This window comes from Falco rusticolus, chromosome 6 (genome assembly GCF_015220075.1).
Source record: "Falco rusticolus isolate bFalRus1 chromosome 6, bFalRus1.pri, whole genome shotgun sequence".
In the NCBI taxonomy this organism is placed as follows: domain Eukaryota; kingdom Metazoa; phylum Chordata; class Aves; order Falconiformes; family Falconidae; genus Falco; species Falco rusticolus.
Window position 1 is genome coordinate 78418536 of NC_051192.1, and position 24811 is coordinate 78443346.

Below are 24811 nucleotides of genomic sequence, written 5' to 3' on the forward strand. Positions count from 1 at the left end.
AAGTTACAGGCAGATCAAGAGTGGCACAAAAAGCAAATACTGTCTCGTCTCCACTACTGAGAAATTGTTTAACAAATCCACATTTTTTGTTGTCATGGAAGAGGAATCCTGATGGGACACACCAAACTGCAAAATAACTGATATTATCTGCTGGCACTATACCCAACGTCCAGCTAGGCCAGTATCCGTCATCTGACAGGGGTATCACCCATTGCTTTGAAAGAAGCCCCCTCATAGCATGGTCTAGATTTAAAAAATAAAAAGGTTGGAAGGAGTTATGACTTCCGTATCCATAGAGCTGCCCTAGCGAGACAGTTCTCCAGGTGAAGCATGTTATAGAAGTGTTATTTGCATTGTGGTCAAACCCACTGTGTGCATAAATTTGTTAGCCACAAAACTAGGCTTTCCTTCCAAAAATCCTAAGCCAAAGTCAAGGAGTCTTTAACTGAAGAAGTGTGATAATGTTGTTCTACGTTTTTGATAGATTAATCAGCATCCTTTTTTTTCTGCATCACTCCTTAACTACAAATTTAGTTTTAAAACTTCAGATTTAAATGATGTGTAGATGTGGCACTTAGGGACATGGTTTAGTGGTGGACTAGGCAGTGTTAGGTTTACAGTTGGACTCGATCTTAAAGGCCTTTTCCAACATAAAAGATAATATGATTCTGTGATTGTGGAACAATGGGGGAACAATTTTCTGTTCCAGTCTTCCATTATTTCTTATCGTGATCTTACTGTTTAGCTTTTAACCATATGTAGTTTTTCAGTAGAGTTTTCTTTCAGGCCCAGCGTTTCTCAAGGAGCCCTATATACACAAAATAAATTGGCAAAGGACAGAACCAATAAACAAAGGTATAAATTAGCTTTAGAGACAATTTCACGAGTATTTGATCAGCTTTTCTTTTGAAATTGCTTCTTACAGTTGATTTTTTCATGCTCTGATCAGTCAATAGGACTTGGTGTATTTCCGAAGTGGAAATAAATAGAGAACAAATTTAAGATACTAGAGACCTGATCAACTGTAATGTTTCTACTGACTTTAATATACGTGAGACACAATCCAATGTGAATAAAGATTTTTTTTTCCCCTCATTGCAAATATTCAACTGAAGCCACAAGAAGGCATGTTGGATATTTCTCATTTGTAGTAACAACGTCATTAGGCTTTTAGAGTAATGAGAGAAGAAAATCTGAAGTGCTGCCAGATGCAGTTATATTTCTCAGTGGAGAAATCTGAGTATATCAGTCTTTTGCTTAGTTCTGTTTTCATACTTTACACTCATAGGTGAATCTTTGCTGTTGCCTATTCATATGGCATTCAGTCCTATTCCTGTGTGGTATTTTTATGACTTTTATTTCCACCTGAAATTCTAATATGAACAGCATCTAATTTCCATGATCTGTATCCTGCCCTCTAATTGCATGTGCCAAAGCAAGAGGTTGCAGGACTACGTCATTCTTGGTTTCTCCCCAGGTATGTATGCAGTTTGCTGTATCCCTGCCATTAAAAAACAATTCCTGGCCAAATATAGCCCATATTTCTTACTCTTCTTATCCAGCTGAGGCTTGTGCAGCTTCTGTACCTTGTGGTGCTTGCTCTTCTACTTGTAGACTGTATTGCTGTTCTGCAGTGGTCACGGAACTGGGACAAAATGCTGCCTTTGCATCACCGGTAAACCATGGGAAGAATTTGGAAAATAGTAGAGCCTAATACTTGGCTATCAATGTTTTCTCAGTTTATGGTCAACAGTGCTCAGAGGGCTGTGTCATATGAACTAAACCACATCAGTCATGGCTGAAGTGCATTTAAGAACAAGAAAAACAAGGAAGAGTGCACGAACAATGAAGATTGTGTGTACGAATGAAATTATTACGGTTGGCTGATGGTGGGGAATGCCAGTTACTACATGGAGTACGAAATTGGTGTCTGCAGAGGACAACAGTGATAAAAAAATTCTTTGGAAATCCACTTGTACACATATCTCTTACTTCTTGAGTAAGAATCAACTCAGATGCAATACATTCACATAGTTTACCTCTCTAAATAAGTGTACAGGTATTAATACTCTTGGACACCAATCTGAGATATTTTTAAAGGCAAAGAAATGGGGATACTCTGCGCAGCCTGAGAGAGCATGGGGGCAAAGCCCAGGTGCTGAGGTCCCATCCTGCTCTCCAGGCTGCTAACGCTGTTGCTGCGGGTTCATTGTTACATTAACACGTGTCTGCCCTCTCCCTCAGAGAAGAAACAGGTACCAGCAGAATTTTGGATAAATTCTTGATCTAAACCCTTACAGTAAGAAAGGATTATTTTCATTGCTCATACAAGACAATGCAAGCTGAAATATGTTAAAAGAATCAATGATCAGCACAAGCATCCTGGCCAAGACAACACATGACATCAACAGGAGTTTGCACAACTGGAGACATCTGAACAAAATCTGAGGTAACACTGTTCAGCTCAGTGAAGGTTAAACTGTTTTTGAAGGGAAGAGTCTATTTCTCAGACTCCCGAGCAGTCAGTACCTGCAGGCTGTTTCATACAGCACAGAGGCACATGTCAGAAAAAGCTGCGTAACTGGGCTCCACTGAAGGCCACGGAGGAGGAGAGAGAAACCGGAGAAGACTGATAAGCTGCAGCTATCAGTTAGACTGAGGTGAAAACAAACACGTACTGTCCTTAGGCAAGTGACCTCTTGGAAACATCAGCTAAACCTCTGATTTTAACACACTAAACAACGTGTCACATTCAGACTGTCTACAGTGTGTGGATACTTTGTCAGTTCTTAGGCATCTCCCTCAGAACAAGTATGTCTGTGTGTGACTGGAATAAAACTTCTCGGAAGGAGAAATCTCACCAGTGCTCGTGCAACAACTTAGACTCTTTTAACCACTTTAAAGCAGTTCTTTTCTGTAACTTTCACTATTTTTTCTCGGTTTTCACCCTTCCCGGAGGTTTCTTTTTTTGTCAGGGTCTCATTAACATTAAAATCAGGTTAGCTGAGGAAGGAGAAGTCCCATTTCTTCTTAATTTCAATTTACTACCAAGTTCTTTGCTTTTCTAATAGCCAATATTTTTTCATAGTGTTTATGCTAAAAGTACAATTTAAACAAATGGCACCCATGGAAGTTGTTTATCTTTGAAAATTGAAAGAGTAGGAGTCTTCACAGCAATCATTCACTAATAACAAAGCTTCAGATTCTCCCAACCACGTAATTTCATCGGATATGTTTTTAAATGTTTTCCTTCATTCACATTTGTATTAATAAAAGTAAAAATATTTAAATTATTCTTTATTTTTAGTGTATTGAAAAGGGGCTTTTCCATAGCAGAAAATAGGACCTTTTGGTTCCGACCACAGATGAAAGATGGTGACTTTAGGGCTGAAACAGAAGGTGATACCTCCACATGTGTAAGCCCCACAGCCAAAGCAGGGCATGCAGAGCACCCAGTGCGTGCATTTTCGGGCTTAAGCCCAGCTGGTACCCGCCAAGTGGGCACCTCTCAGCTGGGGACCAGCTCTGCAGCCTTCACCCTGGTTTTCTGAGGGGCAAGAACTTCTCAAACTTCATGAAATATTGCTGGCTGCACACTGGTGTTAGCTGTAGCTCAGGGTCCTGCAGCCTTCTCCCCGATATTTACCCCAGAGCACTGGGGACTCAGAAAGGCCCTTGCCAGAGATCCCCTGCCTGAGCTGGCCAAACTGTCCACACATCATCAGGCAGTAGTAGCATTTTTCTGTCATCTGCTGTTTCTCATACTGATGGCTCTTGTAGTATTTCTTGCAGACAAATTAATCTGGAAATATGCATCAGACTGTTTTCTAATGCCCCCAGACATGTTTATGAGTTAAGAGGTACAGAATCTAAAACACATGGGGTATTTTATTCTCAGCCACAAATGGGATCAGAAGTGGGAAAACCTGCTTACCTTCCAGTTCTGCTCCTCTCATGCATACTCGCGGGAGCTATGATTCCAGGATGAGTCATGCCAGAAACTCTCCTATATCTGAGACAGCTTGATATTGTAAAGGGTTAACAAAGTCAGATAGATGCTCTCAAGTGCAGGAAGCAAGTGTTTCCTTGAACCTCAAAATCCATGCCATCTTCTAAAAGATAAATACAAAGCAGATAGATATTTCAGAAAAAAAAACAAACGAGCACAAGGCAAATGCCTTGACCTTAATCCAAGGTCCAGGGATGCAAGACTTGATGATAGTATGTTCATTAGCAACGCTTAACCCTATAAATCTGATACCACTTTTAAAGGAGGACAGTACATTATCTTCATCTTCTAGATGGTGAAACTAAGCCCTTGGAGGTGGAATGACTTGGCCAAAACCAGACCTGGGTCTGCCTAGATTAGACCCACTTCATCAGACAAAAATGCTATCTCTGATTACAACCACCAGACACATCACAGGAAAGGGCAAGAAAACCCACATTACATGTGTTGACAGATCTGCCTGTTTACAATACTGTGCGGTGCAGAAGTGAGGTTGATGCAATTGGTAAGTTAAATCTTCAGTCCAAAAAAAAAGCCATAGGAAATTATTTTTTCTTTCCTTTTATAGAATACAAGTAGGTTATGGAAATGCGTGCTACGAAAAAGATGACAAAGCTCAGAATTTTTGTTTTAAATTATACCATCAATGTCATGCAAACCTGAAATTAGAGAGCCACTTAAAGAGCTTAGTTAATCTGTCATGTCTCTGAACACTGCAAATTGAAGGACATGAAACCTCATCTTTAACTATTGAAATGCAGAGGCAGATCTGTCACTGAGAATATAAGACACTTGTCTAACACTGACCTGGATAAATTTCAGTACTGGTGTGACACCCAGGGAAATTTGACGCTTGGTGATCTGAGGCACAGGCAGTGAGATTAAGCTGAAAGCGGAGCAAGCTGTGAACTGTTTGCAGTGTTTTGACTCACAGAGGACTTCAGAATCATCAGGGAGACAGAAAAAAAACACTGCTGATTTCTTGGAAAACAGCCCCAAACTAGAAATTAAATTAAATATTTACTAACATTCAAGTCTAATCAAACTAAAAAACACTCTCTCCCATGGAAATAGCAGAGAAAGACACCTGTCCACCAACACCTTTCCATCAGATGCAGTTTTAATCCATTCTTATTTTGCATTTTCCTGTTGGTTAAAAGTCATACTATCGTCCTAAGTCTCCCCTGAGTGAGTTGAAAGGATTCAGCAGCACATCTTAGCACTCCGATTAGGATTTCTACTGTGTCAAAAGGATGACATTTCTGAGATTTGATAGAACTCTAAATTTAAATTAATTAACATCACTTAAAAGTACACAACCATTTTATTTTAATCCTAACTATTGTTAAATCACTTACTAAGAGCCTTCTGCTAAGGCTGACCACTTGTACTTCATAGTAAAGAGAATACCAAAAGTCTTACCTGGCATTAAAGACCTGTCATGAACATGAATGCTCTACACGTGGATATTAAAGACAATTCTTATCAGACTAGATGGTAGAATACACAGAGATGATGGCTGACCTTCAGTGTGTCATTTAAACTGAAGATTCAGAGATGATCTCACTTCAGAGCTGTATGGATAACACTGCTTATTACAAATTATCCTTTAGAGAACAACTAATTATGGCCTGCCTAGCACCAGACCATTATTAAATATGCTGTATTAACACAACAACATCTAAACAGAATTCTTGAGTCTAAATTATCCCGATACACAAGGTACTAAAGTGTTACATTGGATACCTTATTTCAATAATCTGCATGTTCCAGGTCATTTCTGCAACTGGTCCAAGCAAGCATCCAAGAACATGAGCAGGGTGTAGCAATGTACTAAAGCTATTAGTATGAAGCAGCAGTTGTTACGGCATGACTTCAAGTTTTTCTTGCCTTTCCTGGGACAGGAAAGGTACATAACGTTCCATGCGATAGACTGACCTGCAATTTCTGAGGAACAGAAACAAACCGTTCTGTTGCGCCATGCACTTACTGCTGTCTTCACAGAATCGGGTACTGAGATTTTAAAAAAAGCAGTGCTCGTTAAATAATGATCAGTTTTAGTAGCCTCAGCGTCACATATAAGATACACTTACATCTACTTTTTTCTTAAGCCTAGAATATCTCTGCTTTCTTTTTTACTCATTATTTTGTAGTACTCAGTAAAATGCTTCATATTTTTCAGGAGACAAATCCCTCTTCCAAAGACTTGTGGCACATCCTGGAACTCTGCATGGGAGAAAAGCCTGAAAACAGACCATTTTTCTGCACTTCAAAGGCTCTAGAATAATCTGGCAGAAAAGTGACATTAAAGAACACAAAATGAAGATTCAGAAGGAAGAAATGAATTATGGAAAGTAGATCTTGATCTTGCAGTCAAACAAACGGATGTTGTATAGATCATTTTTAGAAATGAGACATAGGACTTGTCTTAGTCTCTAACAGCCTTTTTTATTACTATAAACTGTCTTTAAATCTACCCTGTGATTTTCATATGATCAACCTTCTCCTTTTTGTCTCTGTAACTTCAGCAACCGTTACCTAGCTGGAGTTTTTGTTCTATAACCTACTTCTTTCACTTCCTAAATAAAAAGATCATGTCATATTCAGTAAATTAAACACATGGCTTTCAATACATGTATCAGAACAGTATACTTTCAGAAGATAAAACATCGGAACAAAATAAACACAGAAACAATGTGCCTTTGGGGAGTAAGAAAACACTCCAGGGCTGATTATACTTGCCAGAACGTTGAACATGGACTCATCAGATTGATTAAGTCTGTCATAACAGCAAATCGTTAAGCCGTGAAAGAAAATTCAATATACTTTCTAGTGATAGAAGTCTATTTTTAAACAATCAAAATAATACTGCTTTTAGAAAATCCCTGTTGCTTTACTAGTATCTTGCGCAGGACTTTGATGTCAAAGATGCTGTAGTAATAAAAGCACAGACATAGCAATGTTAATTTTTCTCTTTTATTATGTGACATAACTACGTGGGCCTGTGTTATTAAAGACAAACATGCCAGATAAAGTAAACAGCTGAGGGCAAAAGGAGCAAGAAAACATTCTGTAGGGAGAGAAAAACTCTGATTGAAAAGCAATGCAGTTACAAGGGGGTTTCCACAAAAACTTCCCTCTTCTGTGAAAACCTAATCTGATCTGGAGGGAATTCCAGGGTCAGCCTAAAACAGGGCAGTAAAAAGTTGAAGCAAGCTAGTGAGCTGGAGAGACTCCCAGACAGACGGATGCTTGTCCAGAGAGACCCTGTGTAGGGCCATGTAGCTCTTCAAGAACTGCAAATTCTTGGAGTCAGAGCTCATATCCTCCCGACATCCCACTTCCCGTGCAGTATAACTGCAAGTTTTATACACAAAACAAGAATAAGATCACAGCAACCACCACTGACTTCATGCTTTGAGAGAGGGCCACCCAGAAGATTTTTTTTTTAGCTGTCAGATGTAGCCACTGCCCTGTGAACACATTCAAGTATGTTTCTCCTCAAGTGATCGATCACACACAGGCTGAAGGAAGAGATTATGTTTTTTATTTTTACAGCAAATCGCTTTTCTCATTTCTTGAGTATCCAGTGGCTGAGGAAAAAACATGTTTTCCTGCAGATAGGAACTCAGCTGGTGAGTGCTATGGACATTCTTCTATTGATAAAAGACTCACTGCTTACTAAAAATACCAGCTTTTGAAGTAGAAATGATCCTTCTTCAGCATCTCTGGACTTCAGAGGAACTCAGAAGGCAGTGTGATTTGCTATGAGCCCACCCCGTCAGTCTCCCCCAGTGTGACATTATCTTGAAGGAGAAAAAGTAAAATGAAAGTATTTACAGCATGTCTCCTCAACATTTCCATTTCTCTGAGGAAGATTCCACTAAGACAAAAACAGGCAGCGTTGGCAGGACCAGACCACTGCAGACTTTCAAAGAGGTAAGATCTAACATGCAGTTATTAATTGTTCCTCATCATAAGGGGCTTTGAAAAGATTTATTTACACTAGTATTTAAACAGTACTACAGAAAAGAGAAGGAAAAATATACTGTTTCAGAGGAAAAACCATCTCAAAAGCTACATGTATATATATTCTCTTTTGTCTGCAACAATCTAAAGCTTGGAATTCATCAGCTAGTCTTTAACCTGAACTCTGAAAGTTCATGATTGCATTGGGGTGAAAAAATGGGCTACATGAATCACAGTTCCTATTGTTGAAGAGCTAAAATTAAGATTTGTTCCATGTGAAGCCAAGATCAAAAACTGTCCTAGTTTTAGTGTCTATCATGTCATTTACCCAGTCAACAAAATGTTTTTAAGCTTCAAAGACTACCTTTTGCACAGTAGCACATGAAACAGTAATAGCAATGGAGCTCAGCTGTCCCTCTTTGTATTTTCTTTTCGTATTTCTTCCTAATCTTTAAAATGTATGATTTTGCAACTGATTTTACATCTGATTGTTGCTCTTCTTGGCTACATATCAAGGACTACTGATACCTAAGGCTGGTATTCTTATCCTCAAACACTAAGCCAAATGCATGACTCACAAAGTTCCATCTAACAGCCTCTCTGTTCAAAAAGCCCAATCTTAGAATGAGATAAATAGAAATGATAAGACTTAGGCTGAAACACACACATAGCCTTAAATAGCTGAAAATACACTGTGAGCTTGGAAAGTGCAAAGCATTTAGTTTTTAAGATCGCTTCCATGCTTCCATCAGAATCATATGGAGCTTCCATTTCCTTATATTCTACACCTACACTATCCTACACTGTAATCCACACTAGAATATAGCAGCCAAATACATGCAGTAGTTTAAAACATAATTGTATATATGCATATTAGCTCTACAGTATGGTATTTTTTTTCTGAACTTACACAATTATGACTGACACAAAGCTCATTGAAATGTATTTAGTCATTTGTATCCATCTATTTAGTTTATAGTTACCTCCCAGCTACTCATTTGTATTTACAATTAAAATACAGATTTACTAATAACTCTCAAGAAAACAGAATTGTTGGTGAAGTGCCATCAAGTGCTGCGATATCACTAGATGATGGCACTTCATAAAAGATGTTCTCCATCATCCCTTTCTAGTTTTAAGAATTTCTGGTTTAATTTTCATAAGTGCAAACACACCACAGTCTTTCGATTTCAGTGTATTTCAAATGCTCGGCACCTGTAGAAATCAGACTGCGTTATCTGGGATGTCGTAATGTTGATAATTCATCTAATACCAGGTGTTTAGTCTGTGCGTAGAAGTAAAGAAAGAACCAAGAAACTGGAAGAAAAAATTTACTACCTCTAATCTACGTAGTCAGGTTCTTTAAAGAAGATGCAGCCTCACTTATAAATCTTGCTCCTTTTATACATTTTAACCATCTCGGGAGCAACACCGTTTGCTTCAGGCGCCAGGCAGTAAGGGGCACGTTGTGAGAACACAGGGCTCACGCGCTCCAGGGGCAAGCCCACAGTGGTTATCAATCAGGCTTCGGATTGCAGCGACTCTACTGTCAGACGTTTAATATGCGTTTTGGGGATGATGAGATACAATCTTATTACTCCTATGTATGTAATATTTTTAACTGTAGTTTATACAGTCTTGTCCCTAACAACTTTTGCAAAGCATAAAGGTTCTTTTTATAGTATCGATATATTTTGTCCTGTATGGTCTACGTTTTGTAAAGTATAAACTAATGTATTATGTTCAATTATACATAGTTTGTGTATTAACATTAAAAAGGTTTATCAAAGCAGAATTAAAACCAAGCTTTGAAAACTAACTCAAAACTTTTCAAAGGCTGGGGCTTTTTTTTTTTTTTTTTGGTAAATATACTGCATTTTTTAATACTTCATTGGATTTGTTTGTGGGGCTGTACTTTTATTTTTAAGCAAAGAATAAAAGTATGAGGAAACCCTTGGTATAGTTGTAGATTCCTTGACACAGATATTATTTCATGTAATGTGAAGTTACCATGGCTTCCTCTCTTTTTGATTGAAGATAACAGAACTAGCGCTAGGCAGGTATTTTGCTACACAAAGTACATTGCTAAAAGATTATCGTTGATTAAAAACTACACTGAGAATTCATTTTTTAGATGTCTAACTTTTGTATACTCGGGTACAGGGCGGTCATCCTCTCTACCCTTTCTAGTCAGCGAGGAGACACAAAGCTGGAGAAGGTGATTGACCTCCTACTAACACAGGCTCTTCCAGATGGTAATTCAGCTCACCCCAGTCAGACACCTGTCTGCAAACAAGACAAAGCACCTTCAGGAACGTCTCTTTCTCTCCACTAGCCATCAAGGGTAGACAGGGTGGCTGGCTTATAGCTCAAGATTTTCTTAAGTCTGTGACAGAAATCCCATCTAAAGTGTTTGCTGAAACGCAGTGGTTAACTTTTCAGGTTCTGCCATTCTCTGCCAGCCAAGGACTGCAGGTACCACCTTACTGACCCCAGACTCCACAACCTGGGGAGCCAACTTCAAAGAGCTGAATTTCAGGCACATTATTGAAATGTCCTTTTCCTTGGAAGTATTTTTTTTTTCCTTAAGAACATGAACACACTTGAAGCACCAAGGCTTCTTATGAATCAGAAATTCTCAAACTCAACAACTGTAGCTGGAACCCTGTTTATTTCTGGACTTCGATATTTCAGGATGAGGCATTAGAAAAACACAGCTATTTTAACACCTGGTTTCAATCCAGTTAATAACTTTGCACCTGATACAGTCTCCCCCATTAAGTCAAATTTATGCTAATACTGTCCTGATTAGCAAATATATTTAAAGCTGGTTTATGGGATGATTTCTGAATAAGGTAGGTGTCTAGATTCAGTGAAATTCAGCCATCAGATTACAAAACAATGTGAACTTCACAACTTATCTATAGGTATCCCTGCAAAAGAGTGGAATAGCCCACAGGATGACAAATAGCGACAGCCAGGGAGAGGTCTTTTTCATGCTGGGTAATTCTGTGCTTTTGCTGAACACAACATAATCGCTAGCATTGGAAACTGCAGAACGCAAGTATTTAAGTTACTTTATGGAAAATTCAGGTAGCCACATGAAACTCACTTGATTCTGAAGATACAAGATACAAGGTCTTGAAACACACAAGTATGTACTTAAACGTTTAATTCCCAAACTGGATTGTATATATAGGCTGTGCTCTGCAGGGCTTAATGAAAGATGAAGCAAAGGGCACCAAGCTGATAGCCTCAGCAGGACAACTGTGATTCTTCTTCTGGAGGAGCCTTAGGTGATGACATTTGTGGCCTCTCTGCACTATATTTCACGGCACAGTGTGGGCAGACCTTAACTCATTCTATAAATCATACTGTATCCTGAAAGACATCTTTTCTTCCTTTTTTCCTCCCTCTGAAAAATGCTTCAGGGAATAACTTCACATCTACAACACTCTGCTTCTCCTTAGGATCTAGAAAAAGCAAAGGCATGGAAGGGATCCATTTTTGTCTTCCTTAGATTCATCTGAGCTCCCAGGGAAATATCTAATAATGCATTTACAGCATGTTGTTTTCAAAGCACTCTCTATTAAAATATTAATAACTTACTCATCTCAGCCCCGTAGTAAAGCAGGTGATTTCCCATTTCTACTACTTTACAGAAGCATGGATAAGTACTTTGAAGGAAAGGATAATTTTCAGAGCTGACACGAGAAGCACATCTTCATGCTCAACAGTTAGAGGAGGATATCCCACATCAATCCACCCAAGCATGCACACAAAGTGGGAGTTAGACCCAGGAAATACACAATCGGGACACCTAATTTTAAGGCACTAAGGGCCAAAGCACACACCAAACGCTACACTTACTCTGCACTAGTGTAGGCTTTTTCAAGCACAGGAACTGGATGAATAGCCACTTTTCATGGCAATTATCACTGTATTCATTTTAGAATCAGAGAAACTGATGCACATTAAATTAAACTGATTGCTCAAAGCTACTTGGTAGCTTCTGGCAATATGGTAGAGAGTTTCAGTAGATGTAATTTACAGGTCAATGGTAACAACATACAAAAGAAACTACTATTTTTGTCTAAAAACACAGTGGTGCTGCTTACCTAGTGTATGAGAGGCAAGTTCACCTCCTTTTCTCTCTCAGGGAATTCCTACCCACAGCTCTTGTCTTTCTGAAAAGCATTCTGTTCCTCAGAGCCCTGTGATGATGACAAGGAATAAAGGGTAATTGCTGCCCTCCTAGCTGAAGATGATTTTCTCTACAAAGGATCCAATAATTAAAAACACTTTGGGCTAGAAAAGGAAAACAATCGTATGCTTGTAAATAAAGAAGATATTTATATCTATATTTACATCTATAAAGATGTAAATAAATAAGTCAGTCCTGTTTAACATCATGTTTAAGCAGCCAGAACTATTGTACCCTGATAACTGAGTTCCTAACAAAGTATGGCTAGTATCAGACCACATTAACATTTGTTTTATACTCCTGGTGCAGTAAGTCTTTGGACTTAGGCACTGCAGTAAGGCAGCTGGAGCTTCACTTGGTTTTGCCACTCTGTATTTTTAGTTTTAACCCTTAATGCCTACCTCCAAGTAGGATGCTAAACCATCACTTGGAATTACGCATCAATACCACATCCTCATCTTGCAACGTCATACCCAATAACTCACTGGCCAGAACACTCTCCCAGTCCACGGGCAGACCTAAAACTCCCTACTTTGATGGAGATTTAAACACCTTCTCCCACGTTAGGTGCTAGTTTAGCTACTAATTAACTTGATGTGCAGTATTCTCAGTTCCTTCCGTTGTAACTCTTGTAAACTTGGGGGATAATTAGTTCACCATTGAATCTCGGAAAAAGAAAGATACAGAGAATGATTCAGTAATTTAATGGCTGAGAGAGAAAAGACCTGAATTTCCATCTGCCTCACTTCACTGTTTTATAGGCTATATATAGGCTTCAGCTCTTTCCGGAAGGGTTGAATGGCAAAAAAAAAAAAATAAAGCAAGCTAGAAATGAGCTGACAAAAAGGATGCTACTGGTGAACAGGCTCAACAGTACTCGGCAGAGGCAAAAGGACAAAATGGAGAAAGGGGAGACTAGAGACATGGTACTTAAGAGGGGAAAAGTGTAGAGGTGCACAGCCTCGGTCACAGAAAGTCAGCCTGGGCTACGTCTTCTGCAGGTACTTGGGGTCCAACTCAGAGCAGCCCCGGGATCCAACTCTACCTTCCTCAGAGCCTCACAGCACCTCAGCGGGAGCCATAAAGCACCGGTCGCCTCGCTGCAAGGTCTCTGCTGCCCATAATGCTTTCTTAGAGACAGAAACTCTGGGACAAGATTCAGAGGGCAAATTAATGCTATGGCAGTGCCCATTCAGTCAAGAGGCTGCAACAGCTTCCCCCGCCCCCCCCCCACCCCCGGCACTGGGCTGGAGGCACCTGCCCCAAGGACACGTGCGTTGCCACCTGGAGAGGTACAGACTGCCGGCCACCCCACAGCCCGAGGGCAAAATGGTTGCTATTAACAGCGGAAAGCGCAGATCCACCTTCCCACAGACAAAGCGCCGAGCCTAGGCCGCCCGCGCCCAGGGCAGGTGGCTGCTGTCGCCATGTTGTGGGCAGCCCGGCCCAGGCGGGCGCCCTGCCTGGGGCTGCCCCGCGGGCTGAGGCGGAGGCGGGCGGATCTGCGGGCGGGTCTGCGGCCGGCGGGGCCCGAGGGCAGCGGCACCGGCCCGTACAGAGAACCCCGAGGCTACAGGCGGGACTCCGGCGCCCCGGCCGCCGCGCACGGGCGAGAACAGCGCGGCTGCCCGGGGAAGGAACGCGTCCCGCTGCCCCCGCTCCGCGCCCAGCGCCGCGACCCCGCCAGCCCCACAGCCCCGCCGGGGCAGCCTGGGCGGGGCGGGGCGGGGCGGGGCGCGCGCTCCCTCAGGCCGCCCTCGGGGCCGCCCCGCCCGCCCAGGTGCGGCGGCTCGCGCCGAGCCCCGCCCTTCCCGCGAGCACTACCTAGAGGGCGGGGTCACCCGCCGGCGGATGGATACAGCTGCTCTCGCGGTGACTCTCGTGCTCCCGGACACCCCTCCGTGCCCCGCAAAGCCACGTCAGGGCAGAGAGGGGCGCCTCATCCGCCGCCCTTTGTCACCCCTCCGAGGAAGGGCGACGTGTCGGGGCGGTATCAGGACCCGAAGGACTATTTTTCACTCCCGCCGCAGGGCCGCCGTGGGCGTGTGTGCGCGCGAGGGTGGGTGGGCGGAGGGGAGGGAGGCGGATGCGTCTGCGGGCGTAAGTAGTTCCGGTTGAGGAAGTCGGGCTCGCGGCCGCCGGTTCCCGTGGCTGCGCCAGGGCCGGAGCGCCGCGTCCCGAGCGGTGCCGACCCGCCCCGGCCCCGCTCCAGCCCCAGCCCCGCCGCCGCCGCTCGCCCGCGTGGAGCCGCTCGCCGCCATGGCCACACGCTCCTGCCGGGAGAAGGCGCAGAAGCAGAACGAGCAGCACCAGGCCATCCTGGCCAAGCTGCTGCGGGAGGAGGACAACAAGTACTGCGCGGACTGCGAGGCCAAGGGTACGGCGGGGCGGGCGGCCGCTGGGCGGGGGGGGCGGCCGGGCCGGGCGGCCGGGCCGGGCCAGGTGCGGCGCTGCCGGCGGGCCCGGTGCGTGTCCGCCCGCGGCTGCCTCGGCGGGGGCCCGGGGCTGGGGCCCGGCGGCTCGGCCCGGGGAGGGGCGCCGCCACCCCGCCCCGCTCCACGTCCGCAGGGGTGGCGGGGCGCTGCCGGGGACGCCCTGCCGGTGGCGGTGACCGGCCCCCGCCCGACACGGGACCCGGAGGGGCGGCAGCAGGAGCCGGCGCGGCTCGGGGCGAGCGGCGGTGGCAGGCAGGCAGCCTCTGGTTGCCTTGTGGGCCGATGTCCGCTTCTCCGCCGCCTGAGCTGTAGCCTCGCTGTTCCGAGTGAGGAGCCCCTCCGCCGAGGCTGCGCGCACTGACCGGCCTAGCCCTTTCCTGAAGTTTCACTGCCGCGTCCTCTTCCTGCGCTGCCAGGTATCGATCGGGAGCGGGCTGTGGCAGTGGGCCTTCGGGACGCGACCGGCTGAGGCGGGGGGTAGGTGCCGGATGGGCAGAGCTTGGAGTGCCCAGAACAGTGCCCTCCGATGTTGACTCGGTCATGTAAGTGCCAGGCTCTTTGAATCTGGATGCCGGTGTCTAGTCAAATGTGTCACAGGGCTAGCTTTGGTGATGAGTGGAATTTTGAAATTATATTGCTGTCAGATTTCCCACTCTTTAGTCCATTAGTTTTATGCCACACAAAAGTAGATACATATTTGCGTTTCTACTTACCTTTGATTCTGTGGCTTTGAAATGGAAAAACGTAGTGCATCCCTCTTTCGTCTAGAGTCGATTCATTATGATGTTACCTTAAATAAGATGACTGCACAGTAAGTTATTCTTTTAAGTATAATACTTGCTGAATAATGACCAGGTGTTTGCGTTGTGTGACTAGCTCCAGAACCGCGTTGTTCAGCCCTTCTCCACCTCAGCTGGAGGTTAAGTATGGTGAAGGTAGTTTGAGCAACCAGGGATGACGTGATGTTTGTAATTTCCCTTCCCAATCTGCACATGCTACTTTTTGGCCATATAAATCATGCACCGCCTTATGCAATGCTGTTTGATACATCAGCAATAAGATTCTATTTTCCTAGTATATAACCCGAAGTAGTATATAATGTCGATTACACCAAAGATAATAGATCTTTGTATTTTGCAAGTAATTCTTAATCATTTTGTAGCATAGCTATCTTTGTCCCCAGTCTTCTGGTTGTTATGTACAGGACTTCTATCAGTGGTTTTCTGGAAAGATCATGTTTATATGTTTTGTGTATTGTTGGCACTATAGATTTTTCATGCTGAATGCTGCTCAGAGTTGCTTACTGGTGGAATTCCGTATGTGTGTTGTTCCATAGCATAGGCCTTGGAGCTGGGCTGCTCAAGATCAGTCTGGAATCCTCCAACTAATTTTTGACCTGTCTTCAGAGTTCCCTGTTTCTAACCATGGTCAAAGTATTTTGTAACTCTCCATAGTCCTTGGTATATTTCACTAGTTCAGCAATGCTAATGCTTTCAGCTTCTTCCTTGTATTTTTGTTATTGCGTATCTTTATCCACTGTCCTGTTCTTTGATACTTTCATATCTTTCTGCTGTCACAAGAGCTTTCTTTCATAAGTTAGAGCTTTGATGTGTCTTGAGTTTGGATTTTTTTCTGTTCAGGTTCTGGAGGACCTACCAATCTCTTGACCAGACTCTCTTCTGCTAGTACCTGTAATGCAGTTTTCATCTTCCTTGTAAATTATTTTACTTGGTTACCTTACTAAAATCTGACTGCACTTCTGAAGGCTTCTCTGTTTTCTTTTTTTGCTCAACCCCACTTCTCCCTTGCTGCCTCTTCGTATGCCGGAGGCATGACTTGCTTTCACCCTGTCCCCAGGGAAAGCTGACATGAAAACAGTGTGGTGCAATGTGAGCTTACAGTATTGAGGATGTTCTTTTCTTTCTTTCTCCCTTGAAGTTTGATTTGCACTTGCCTTATCCTGTTCTGGCAATTCCTATTTTAAATCTTGTATTGTATTAGCTTCATAGTGCCATCTGCCTTTGCCTGTACTCCTGTAGTTAAGTGTATGGTTTTCTTATTGCTGGAGGGGAGAGTGTGGAATGATAAATGTATCTTAGTTGCAGCTGTTCTAGAGGCACTTGATTGAGAGATGGTTGTATATGGACACACTGTAGATTCCTATCCTTAAGTTTAGGAAGTTTTCTTCTAGGAAGGGGAGCTGTATGAACAATATTGAGATGCCGCCACTATACCCTGAAGTCTAGATTTCTGTATACTTTCAGAAGAGAAATTGTGATCAGTTTTTAAGTTGAAAATGGAGCTTGTCATGAACATATGGTGCCACTGTTGAACTCTTCATTATATCAGCTGTTGTTGAAACTTCTTCTTGACCCAAATAAGAGGAAAAGTGAAGGATACTTTTTTTCAGTTGAAGCCAGCTGTTGTTTTCTTAATGTTACACACTTAATCCATGGGGGTTGAGTGCTCGTGGCTTGCAGGTGTCTGGCAAAGTTGTAGTTTTGCTAGTCCTGGTATGCAGTAATATCTGAGACAGCAATTTTTAAACATGGCTCTCTACGAGATAACCAGAGGCTTTCAGCTGTCTGCATGGCTTTCCCCAGACTGTGACAGTCTCCTTCACCTCTTGCATCACAAACAGCATCTCTTTCATCTCTGGTCGTGTTTATCGTTAGCCTGGAGTTCCCTATTGCCAGTTCCACTAGAGATTTTCTTCATCCTGGGTTCTGCAGACACAAATGTGAAGCTGTTTGTGACTAAATATTTAGGACTTCTCTGGTGTCAGTCCTAGTTCAGAATGTATGTTCTTCCTTTTGCTGATGTAACTTGATTCTTTTTTTCTTTGAAATGCTGTCTGCTTCAGTTTCTGTTACTTTTGTGTGAGCTTTGCTCCTTTGACATTCTCCTTTGTGTTGCTCAGTGGGAACCCCTGAATTCATTTTTTGTTTTCTTCCTGTTCACTTAGTTGTTGGATAACGTTATCTTCATGATTAACTCTGTTAACTGAGTTGCCGTTGTATCTTGGGATTTATTCTGCCAATACTTAAACCCATTGTTTTCAGTACCATCTTTCAGATAGGTTTGGTTAAGAACCCATGCTGAATTGCCAGCTAGGAGGCTATCGTCACGAATTCCTTCCTGTCACTGTTGCAGTCTCTCTTAAACCCGAGGTATTAACATTTACTCTAGGCTTCTGTTCAGTCACATTCAAGGGATGCTGAAGTCTTGCGGACTGTACTTGTATATCTATTTAAATGATGTTGTTTGAGGCTATGGGAATCCTTATGTAGCTAGATATAATTTAGAATCTTATCCTTCTGACCCTAAAAAACTTAATGTGGTCCTATTTGTGTATTTATCACTCACTACTTTGATTGTATCTACTGTAATGCCACTGCTGAACTCTTCCTTCATATCATTAAGGCTTCTCTGCTGGCTTGTACTTCTCTCATCAAAAAGGTGATCATCAGAACTTGCTGCTGTCCTGCTACTGATTCACTCCTAAATTAATGACTTGGCTCTCCTTGCTCTAATTATGACCACTATTTGCATTGTTTGTGAGGAAGTTCAAGTGTGCATCTTTCCTATATTATTGCATGCTTGCTCTGTGTAAGAATTAAAAAAGCTACCTCTTGGCCTTCCTCAAAATAATCTTGCTGTCATTAATAGTGGTCTTGTATCAAGAACAAACCCATCCTTTGGTTTCTGGCCTATTTTTTAAGTATGAGGTATGCAGATACATTAGACAGCTCTGTTCTGCAAGTCTTTCCGAAGGTGGAGAATGCATCTGAGGACACATCTGCCAGAGTAAGCATTAAGCAATAACTAAGATTGCTGACTCTGGCAACAGTTTCTGGAAGTGCTTTTAATTCTGTATTTGCCTTTTAACTGTTAAAACAACTGCTATGAAGGTGACCATCACTGCTAAAATGTGTTGGAAACTACCTGCTGCAGGGCCGTACTGTAGTTGCCGTATGTCACCTTCAAACTCTAAGTCTTGGAGCGAAAGACTAGATGCCTCTGTGGGGATGAAGCCTAAAAATCAAAGGTTCTGGAACAGCCTCTGTAATCACTAAGACTTTTGAAAGAGTGAGGAAGTTGGAATGACATTTGACAAGGCATTGCTTGTCTGTGCAATGACTGTTCTTCACATACCTATCTGAACAGGCATCTGCATAGGAAAGACATCTGCTGCCTTGTGTTGTACTACTGGGAAGAAGTTATACTGCTGTTTCCAATATTTGTAAGTGGTAGTAAGGCATTTGGTAGTAACTGAAGTAATACTGAATTTTTGAAAGAGATAAGCAACTGAAACTTTGTTGTGTTCCTTTTGTGTGTGTAACTAGGTAAAGCTAGCAGGAATTGGAAGGGTCTTGGAGAAAAAAATAGCTATGGGTCTGTCTGTCTGTGAAGAGTATGCTGAACGCTGTTGTAAAGCACGAGGACCTTTTCCCTTTCACTGTAGAAGGAGACTAAATGAATTTTTATTGTTGTTCCAGTACTGACGTTTGAATCTCTTGAGGAATAACACTTCTTTGAGGTCTGTCAAATGGAGCCAAAATCAAAAACTGTTAGCTTCAGTCATCAGCTTTTGGATTATAGGGGTTATAATTTGCTAATTCTATGTACTTAGTACCCAGTTGTAACATGTTAGAAGTCTCCTAGGCTTGTGTTATTTCTTGGCAGCAAGGCTGGTATTATTTGTGTGCTGATATTAAACAATACTGAATCAAATGCTTGGAAGTTGAAGCACAAAAGGAGATGCTCTTTATTAGAAGGGGACAAAGTATTCAGCAGTGTCAAAGGACTAGCCATTTAAGCAAGTAGACCTCTAAAGTAAACTGAAGGCAATCAATCTTGGTCTAATATGACTGTGTCTGCAAGTGTGGACCATAAGACTCCAATTACTGTTCCTAACAATGTTTGAACAAAAGAGGTATGTTTGAAACCAGTGTGAATAATCTCTAGCATACCTTTGCTGTCTGTGCTTGCGTTTGGATGCTGGCTTTAGTACGGATGGATTGACTACTGAAGTCTGCTTGTAAATTCATCTCTGTCAAGAAGGCAATTACCTGAATCGTCAATTGCTTTAATTTTAACTGTAACAATGTTAAAGTAACTTAATTGGAAACTTGCAAACCTTTCTATGTGCAATTGCAGATGTCTTGGGCCTTCAGAAAAGGGGAATATATTTCTGTATTGGGAGAGGTGTTACGGTTGTTTTTTTTTTGTCCCTGTTGTGCCCCCCCCCCCCCCCAGTGTTTACTTATTTCATGCCTGGTAGTGCGTGAAGCCTGGTTAAATGATCTCTTACCAGAATCCTAGTACAAAGAGCCACGTTAACACTGTTGCTTGTTCAGCCAGATTAGAATTGGTTTACTTTGAAAAGTATTTGCATTAATATTGTAATAAATAGTTATAGCTGTACTATACAGTCCTTGGATGTCTTTATGTGACTGAAGACTCAGTCTTTTCTGTCCGAAGAGTGGCAGGTACAGGCTCTTAGGAGTGTGGGGAGACACTAAAAAAGAAAGGTTGCAGTACTGAAATTTGTGTAGTCAGAACAGATTAATACAGTGTTGGCTTCAGGTAAAATTAACTTCAACTTCTCTCGCAAGCTGCCAATCTCAAACACAAAGTCTCCTGGCAGTGGGGGAGGAAAAGAATCTAGTTTAAATTGAAATGGGCAAAGTAGCTATTGAAACAAATCCGGAATGTTCCAGGTATGTTTATAGCTGTTCAGACTCAGTTTTTTTGGTGGGCAATTAGGTCTTGCATATGGTCTCTTCTGTGGCCAGAAGACCAACTTAAATGTACGTGAACATCACTTTTTGTGAAGCTGCCTTTGCTGTTTGCTTGTTTTGATGGCCGGTATTCTCACTGTATTAGATTTGCCTGTATAATTTAATAGTGTACTTCTTCCTGAGACATTAACCTAAAGCAAATGGATAACTCTTATAGCCCATGGCTTCAGCCTGTGCAGGGCTTCAGCTTTTGCCTCTGACTGTCATAAGAAAGCTTTGGAACAGCTCATCAGCAGTATTGGCTTGCTCTAGGATAAGGCACTGGCTCTGCTGCATGTCCTCAGGTGAAGATCTTCTCTGTCCCTCTCCTAAGGTGGAGAGGCTGCTGAAGTAGGACACCAGGGGAAATGGAACACAGTTTATGTTGGAGGTCAGTTCCACATGTCAGCTCAAGTGCGACTTCTGGCCCCATGCTGAAGCTCAGACACAGAGTAGTAACCAACCAGGAGCTGATTACTGCGCTGTGGATATCTTGTGCCAGTGAATATAGTTGCAAATATCAGGTGTAACTTCAGGTTACTTGGATTAAGCGACTGTTGGTACTTCTCTGTGGAATTCTGTTGCAAAGTTGGTATTGCTGCTGTGAAAGCAGGTTGGTAAAGATCATAAGAGCATAACAGCATAGAATATGAATCAACAGATACAACTGGAGGTTGTCCAGTGAGGCTTTGTGATACCCTTCCACAAGGAATAACGAAGGCAAGCTGCTTTGATTCACGGTGAGTCTTGCTTAAGCTTGGCAACTGGAATGATCTATCTTGACCTCTAATAACAGCAAGGAACTATGTATCCTAGTGATCATCTGCTACTTAGTGTTATTTTTCTGGCCTCTTTTTGAAGGATAGTGCCTTCAAAGACCTTAAGGGACCAGAAACTCCCTTTGGTCTCTCCTGACACAGTATCACCAGAATTTTTTCCCCTGCTTCCCTGCTACTAAATAAAACTTTCCTGATACTCTCTTTGTTCTATCCAGTTTTACCCATGACTGACACCAGCTGTGTGAGACTGAAACTTTGTTAGGAAATAGCTCTCAGGGCCTCAACAGCAGCTACCATTAATTGTCTCACCCAAGAAAGAGTTCTTAAGACACCACTTTTGCTGGTGGAAGAAAAGCATGGCAGCTTTAGCCTGAAACTTGTGCGTGGACAGAGTGTTGCAGTATTGGGTGACTCTAGTGGTGTGTTTTCTGCCTGTAAGGAAGGGATTTGTTTCAATCTCCTGACTCTAATAGGGCAGAAAATATTCTGAAGTCACAGGAAATCTCTTTAGCTTGTAATAGAACAGGGTTGTTTGCAAATACAGGTTCCTGCTGTTGAAATTGTGTGTGTAGCCTGAAGGCTTTTTATCAAAGTCCTTAAAATGGTATTTGTGGGTGCAGTTTCCTTTCCTCAGGACTTAACTGAACTTGATTGAATGAGACCCAAAGTGGCATGATTTAGCTTTGAAGTTAGCATTGCTTTGACAGGAGGCTGGGCTAGATGACCCCTGGAGGTCCCTTTCAACTTAAATTTCTCTGTGACTACTAATAAAAATATTTGTGGGACTTGGGTTTTTTATTATATTGTAACTTTTTAGGTTCTTTAAGGTGGACTACAGATGCAGAAATCCATACATGCTTAATTTGCCAAGGTCTATACTTCTAAATGTGGAGCAGTCTAAGCTGTTTGCTTTGTGTTGACCATAAAGGTGGGACAGTTCCAGAAAAGTGATTATTTGTATTGATGAGACCATGTTCTTGCTTTTTGAAGTGCAAGACACCCTGGTTCTTCTAGTCAGGGGCTACTGGTGTGTGTCTCCTAATGATACCCAAGCTGTGGTTCTATCAGTCCTTAGTGACATGGAAAAGATGCCCCTGCAGGATGCTGCTGATACCAGCTGTTGATCTTTGCTTTGTTCCTAAATCTTCTTTTGTGGAACTGACAACTAACAGTGTCTTGTGAATTTGTCCTCTTTGGTCTGAATGCTGTAAAGAAAGAGTAACTGTGCTGCTGCCTTAAGAAGTCCTTGTCAACAGTACAGAGGAAGCAATTAGATATATGTATGTGATAAATAGGCTTCTAGGGAGGTACTTTTTTCCTGGAGGAGTGATTCCCTCTTTAATTCATGCTTCCTGTAGGATTTAAAGAGTCAATTATCAGCCATTACTCAGGGAGTAGTCACCAGTTAATTTAGCTCAGGTGTTGCATTGTCAGCTGGCTCACTAAGGTTCACTTGAGCATGATTCAGCTTTGCATTAGGAACTGAGATGCTTTGTATTGTTTTCTTGTGGCCACAACTACATTCCCCAAGAGTTAATGACTTTGCTTGTGAGCAGGTAAAGTTTTTAAGCGATATCTTACTGTCAGGTTGAGCTACTTAAAGGGTAACACTTGAGGAGTTGAACGCATGACTAGCTGAATCCATCTTCACTGTACTGTCAACAACAAATTGTTTTCAGATATTGTGGGAGAATAAAGATGAGTAAAGACTGAGCTTATGATTTTAGTGGCATTACAGAGTGGCATAGTTTGCACAACTGGAGGACTGCAGTGGGTAGGTACAGGGATAGCTTTGGGAAGGGCAGGCTGAGATGCTGATAAGGGGAAGCTGCCATTTTCTTGGCAGTGGGCCTGCACGCAGCTTTGCCTAGAGATGGCCCATGAGCTATTTGAGAGCTTATGGATCAGGATCAGAGGGCAGATCGTGGTGGGTGATGGTGTGGGTGTCTGCTTTAGACCACCTGATCAGAAAAGAAGTAGTAATGAGTCCTTCCTCTAACAACTCAAGCCTAACATTCACAGGCCTTGATGCTCACGGGGGACTTGAACCACCCTATTTTCTAGAGGGACAGCTCAGCGGGGAACAAGTAATCTAGGAGGCTTCTGGCATGCACTGATGACCATATCTCAATACAAGTGGATGAGGATGAAGGAAGATGCTCTAGATGGACCTGTTACTTACGGGAAAAAAAAAAAAGGGAAGGACAGGTTGAGGATGTAAAGGTTAGGAGTAGTCTTGTCTGCAGCGACCATGAGATCGAAGAATTTGGGATCTGAACAGGAGAGAAGAAAACAAAGAGTAGGATCACAATAATGATCTTCAGGAGAGAGGGCTTAGTTCTGTTTAGGGATCTGCTTGGAAGAATCATTTGGGAGATGGTACTGGAGAATAGAGAGGTCCAGGAGAGCTGGTTGATGATGACTTTAAGCTCTAGTGTGGCACATCTCAGTAAACAGGTAATGTGGAGACACTGTCCAGGCATGCAAGGATATGTCTAGGTAGGAAAGCCAATGTCAACATGGAGTTGAATCTGGCAAGGGATGTGAATGGCAACAAGAAGGACTTACACAGATAATTAGCAGGAAAAAGAAGACTGGAGGAAATGTGGGCTTGCTGCTGAATGGGACGGGGACCTGGTCATAAGGGATGTGGAAAAGGCTGAGACGTTCAATGCTTTCTTCACCTTGACTTGTATTCAGCAGTTCCAGGCAAGGAAGGCTTACTCTCAGTAGCAGAGGGTCAGGTTTGGGAGTGTTTACAGAAACTAGATGTGCACAAGTCTGTGGGCTGTAATGGGGTGCACCCTTGAGTGCAGTAGAGCTGGCCAGTGTCATTTCGAGGCCACTGTAAGGTCACGGTGACTTGGGGAGTGTCTTGAGGACTAGAAGAAATCAAATGTCATTGCCTTTTCCAAAAAGAGGAAGAAGGAACATCTAGGAAGCCACAGGCCAGTCAACTTTGTCGCAGTCCCTAGGAAGGTGACAGAGCAAATAATCCTGAAAACACATATGAAGGAAAAAAAAATGATGGAGAATAGTCAGTGTGGATTAACAAAGGGCCTGTCATGCCTGACCAACCTGATAGTCTTCTTCAATGACCGAGCCAGATGACTGGCTTGGTGGATGAGGAGAGCAAGGGATATTTTTATCTTGACTTGAATGAGGATTTTGAGACTGTCATGTAACTTATTGGTAATCTGATGAAGTGTGGTCTAGATAGAGATGTGAGGTTGAGTGAAAATGGCTGAAATGCCAAGCTCAGAGCTGTGATCAGCAGCTTAAAGTTGAGCTGAAGGCTAGTCACTATTGGTGTACCTCAGGGGCTGATACTGAGGCCAATACTGGTTAACGTTTTCATTAATGACCTGTGTGAGAGGGCAGACTGCACTTGGCAAGCTTGATGTGATGCAAAATTGGGAGGAGTGGTTGATAAACCAGGTGGATGTGCTGCTACTTTGAGCATAAAAGTGGACAGGCAGAAAAAATGGGCCAACAGGTACCATATGAAGTTCAACAAAGAGAAGTGCAAAGCCCTGTCTGTAGGGAGGGGGTGGTGGGGATCCTGTGGGTCACAAATTGGCCATGAGCCAGTAACGCACCCGTGCCGCAAAGGCAGCCAACGACATCTTGGA

General features: G+C 42.7%; 1 protein-coding gene and 1 long non-coding RNA gene across 3 annotated transcripts in view; one reads left to right on the top strand and one right to left on the bottom strand.

Annotated features, from left to right (window-relative positions):
- Positions 1–615: 615 nt before the first annotated feature.
- Positions 616–6181, bottom strand: LOC119150570. Its single transcript, XR_005105125.1, has 3 exons — positions 4817–6181; positions 3935–4112; positions 616–3802 (listed from the first exon to the last, which is right to left on the bottom strand). It is a non-coding gene; the product is annotated as an uncharacterized LOC119150570 (long non-coding RNA).
- Positions 6182–14275: 8094 nt separating this feature from the next.
- SMAP1 (small ArfGAP 1) overlaps positions 14276–24811 on the top strand; it is a 96066-nt gene continuing 85530 nt past the window's right edge. For both annotated transcript variants that reach the window (XM_037391597.1, XM_037391599.1), the window contains exon 1: positions 14276–14559. In XM_037391597.1, coding sequence (XP_037247494.1) covers positions 14442–14559 — 118 coding nt within the window. In that variant the 5' untranslated portion in view covers positions 14276–14441. The remainder of the gene's footprint in view (positions 14560–24811) is intronic.